The 2,834-nt window shown below is 37.2% G+C and overlaps 1 protein-coding gene across 1 annotated transcript; it reads left to right on the top strand.

The window, feature by feature from the left end:
- The first annotated feature begins 1,324 nt into the window (after window positions 1-1,324).
- LOC117928445 (LOB domain-containing protein 11-like) lies at window positions 1,325-1,954 on the top strand. The gene is made up of 2 exons (XM_034848325.1): window positions 1,325-1,582; window positions 1,709-1,954. The coding sequence occupies exons 1-2, from the start codon at window positions 1,325-1,327 to the stop codon at window positions 1,952-1,954; spliced, it is 504 nt and encodes a 167-aa protein (XP_034704216.1).
- Window positions 1,955-2,834: the final 880 nt, after the last annotated feature.

The raw sequence follows: 2,834 nt of genomic DNA on the forward strand, positions 1-2,834 counted from the left end.
TTAATCTCGTTGGGAATAAAGAGGGAGTGTTAAATGCTCATGAATAAAGAGAACATACCCAGACAGTGTTCAATGGAGATAAGATTGGTAATAGTAGAACAAGAGAAGATGATGGCTTGATCATTAGGCATACCATGAAAACAATGGGTCTTTACATGTACTATTTGCTGATAATCTGGAATATGTAGAAGACTGATGTTGTGTATCATCAATTACCTTTATATATATATACCACTCGTAGGTATCATCTTTCGGTTCTCATACCAACACTTGATCAGTTTATATAGATTGAAACTCAGGGACAAGGTTGCCATGATCGAAATCAATGAAACTAAAGAAAATGAAATCAATATACATTGGTTTTCAAGGCAATCTTACGCATTCTTGACAAGACTTTCATCCAATATTTTCTATATGTCCATGCATTTTATACATGACCATGTATAGTTTCAAACACTCAATTATTACGCATGGACTGCCTGGTCAACAATCCTTAGTTCAAAATTTGCCTGTAACTTCTTCAGTATATTCGAAGGAGCAGCGAATTAGAGGAGGTAGGTTTGAAATTTTCTGCACTGCACTTCCGACTGCTCTTACATGTGTTCAATTACAAGTATAATAATCTGTCCATTTCATAATGACCTCCACTCCTATTGCTCAAAATCATTTAAGATATTCTAAGGATTAATAATATGCCATTTAGACCATTGGAGGGATCTCTAATTTCTCATATGAATCAAGAAACAAACACATTGGTTTCTCTGTATTGCCCCACCTAGAATTTTTTGTTTTTGTTTTTTTCCTGAAAAAAAAACTTGAAGTAAATCCAAATGGCCGCAATTTGTCATTACTAAGCTGAATTGTCTTACCGACAACAAATTTTCAAATATTCATAGTATAGTTTTTCTACATTGAGTTAATTTTACTCACATTTCTTGAAGTTTTAGTTAAATATAAATAGCCTCCATAGATTTGAAAATTCATAAAAATACCTCCCTTATCTTGAATTAGAAGAGAGGTGAATGAAAGTAACAAATGAAAAGAGTAGGGAAGGTATTTGATGAAATTTCAAATTAATAGGTGCTAAGTGTATTTAATCAAAAGCTAAGGGAGGTCAATAAAATTAAACCTTCTGCTTTTAAATCCCTAGTATAAGGTAGTATAAAATAAATGTATTGCATGGGAATAAAATTTGATAACATTAAGGATCAATACTAAAGGGCGCATATTGTGACCACTTGATGGCCCACTTCATCCCTAAATGTATGGCTTCTGTATGTGTATTCAACCACAAGCACCTCATTGTCTCCTTGCAGCTCTGAGGATGGAATACGCTGATATTGATAAAACTACAAGACCACTTGCAGTTTCCTGTATTCCTTTCTCATCATCTTCTCCTTCTTCATCAAGGTTTTCTCCTCCACCAACTGCCTTTCAAGGTCCTTGTGCTGCCTGCAAGGTCCTTAGACGTCGATGCGATGAGAGTTGTATTCTAGCTCCATATTTTCCACCAAATGAACCCCTAAAATTGATCAATGCCCATAAAGTCTTTGGAGCTAGCAACATCGCCAAGGCCTTGCAGGTAATCCCAACTATGTTCATTTTCCATTTTGAACTGTGACCAATTTTTAATCTCATGGTAACTGCTATAGCTTTTTATATCTTATATCTTATGTCAGTTTAACAATTACAAAACACTTTACTGCAGGAACTTCCCCAGTCCACTAGAGCAGATGCTGTGAGCAGCATGGTTTATGAGGCAAATGCGAGAATTCGTGATCCAGTCTATGGTTGTGCAGGTACAATTTGCCATCTTCACAAACATCTTGATGACCTGAAAGCAGAATTGGCCATGGCTCAGGCTGAGCTCTGTATCATGCAATGCCAGCAACAGCAGCAAAATGCTAATACAAGCTTCTTCCTGGACACAAATTTAATCTCAGATTATTGCTAATTAATCTCATTGGGAATAAAGAGGGTGTGTTACATCGCTCATGAATAGAGAGAACATACCCGGATAGTGTTCAATAAAGATCAGAATATTGGTAAGAGTAGAACAAGAGAAGATGGTAGCTTGATCAATAGGCATACCATGAAAATAATGTGTCTTCAAATGTACTATGTGCTGGTAATCTGGAATAGGTAGAAGACTGATGTTGTGTGTCATCAATTACCTATATATATATATAGACTACTTCTAGGTATCATTTTCGGTTCTGATACCAACATTTGATCAGTTTATTGGTTGCAATGATCGAGATCAATGAAACTAAAGACAATGAAATCCAGGATGAGATCGTAATGACTGGGATCCATGGGATTATAAAACCAAAAGGAAAGTCGATGAAAGCTCAAACTTCAACAATCTCTGGGGCCAATTGAATCCGTTTCATACATTTGAGTACTTAAAATTAACTAACTGCATATCTATGTTTGTTTTAAGGAAAATGCAAGGTAGCGTAATAGTATCCATCGAACCAAAAATCTGGATCGTTCGAAATATATGATGATATCTCAATAGTTGAATATTAGTGAAAAAGTACACCACGGTGCATCCGAGCAGTCGGGGCCTAGTTGCAAAACCAAAATGATCATGCGCGCGCGCCAAGCTTGAAGATCGGTTCACTCACACTTTAGAAAATCCCAAAATATCGTTCCTGCAGGGAGGACCCTGCGCAACTAAGTCTTTCACTCATTCTTCTACCAACTACACACACTTGGTCCAGTCCATGCACTGCCAATACAGAAATCCTGTGCAGGACTGTACGCACGCACAGGCACACGCACCACTTTTGCGCACGCTTTCCCTACCCTAGATCAGACCTCTGCTCACC

This window comes from Vitis riparia, chromosome 13, assembly GCF_004353265.1.
Source record: "Vitis riparia cultivar Riparia Gloire de Montpellier isolate 1030 chromosome 13, EGFV_Vit.rip_1.0, whole genome shotgun sequence".
NCBI lineage: Eukaryota > Viridiplantae > Streptophyta > Magnoliopsida > Vitales > Vitaceae > Vitis > Vitis riparia.

Coding starts and splice junctions, on each gene's coding strand:
- LOC117928445 (XM_034848325.1), top strand. CDS start 1,325: ATGGAATACGCTGATATTGATAAAACTACAAGACCACTTGCAGTTTCC. Junction 1,583..1,708: donor ACATCGCCAAGGCCTTGCAG/GTAATCCCAACT, acceptor ACTTTACTGCAG/GAACTTCCCCAGTCCACTAG.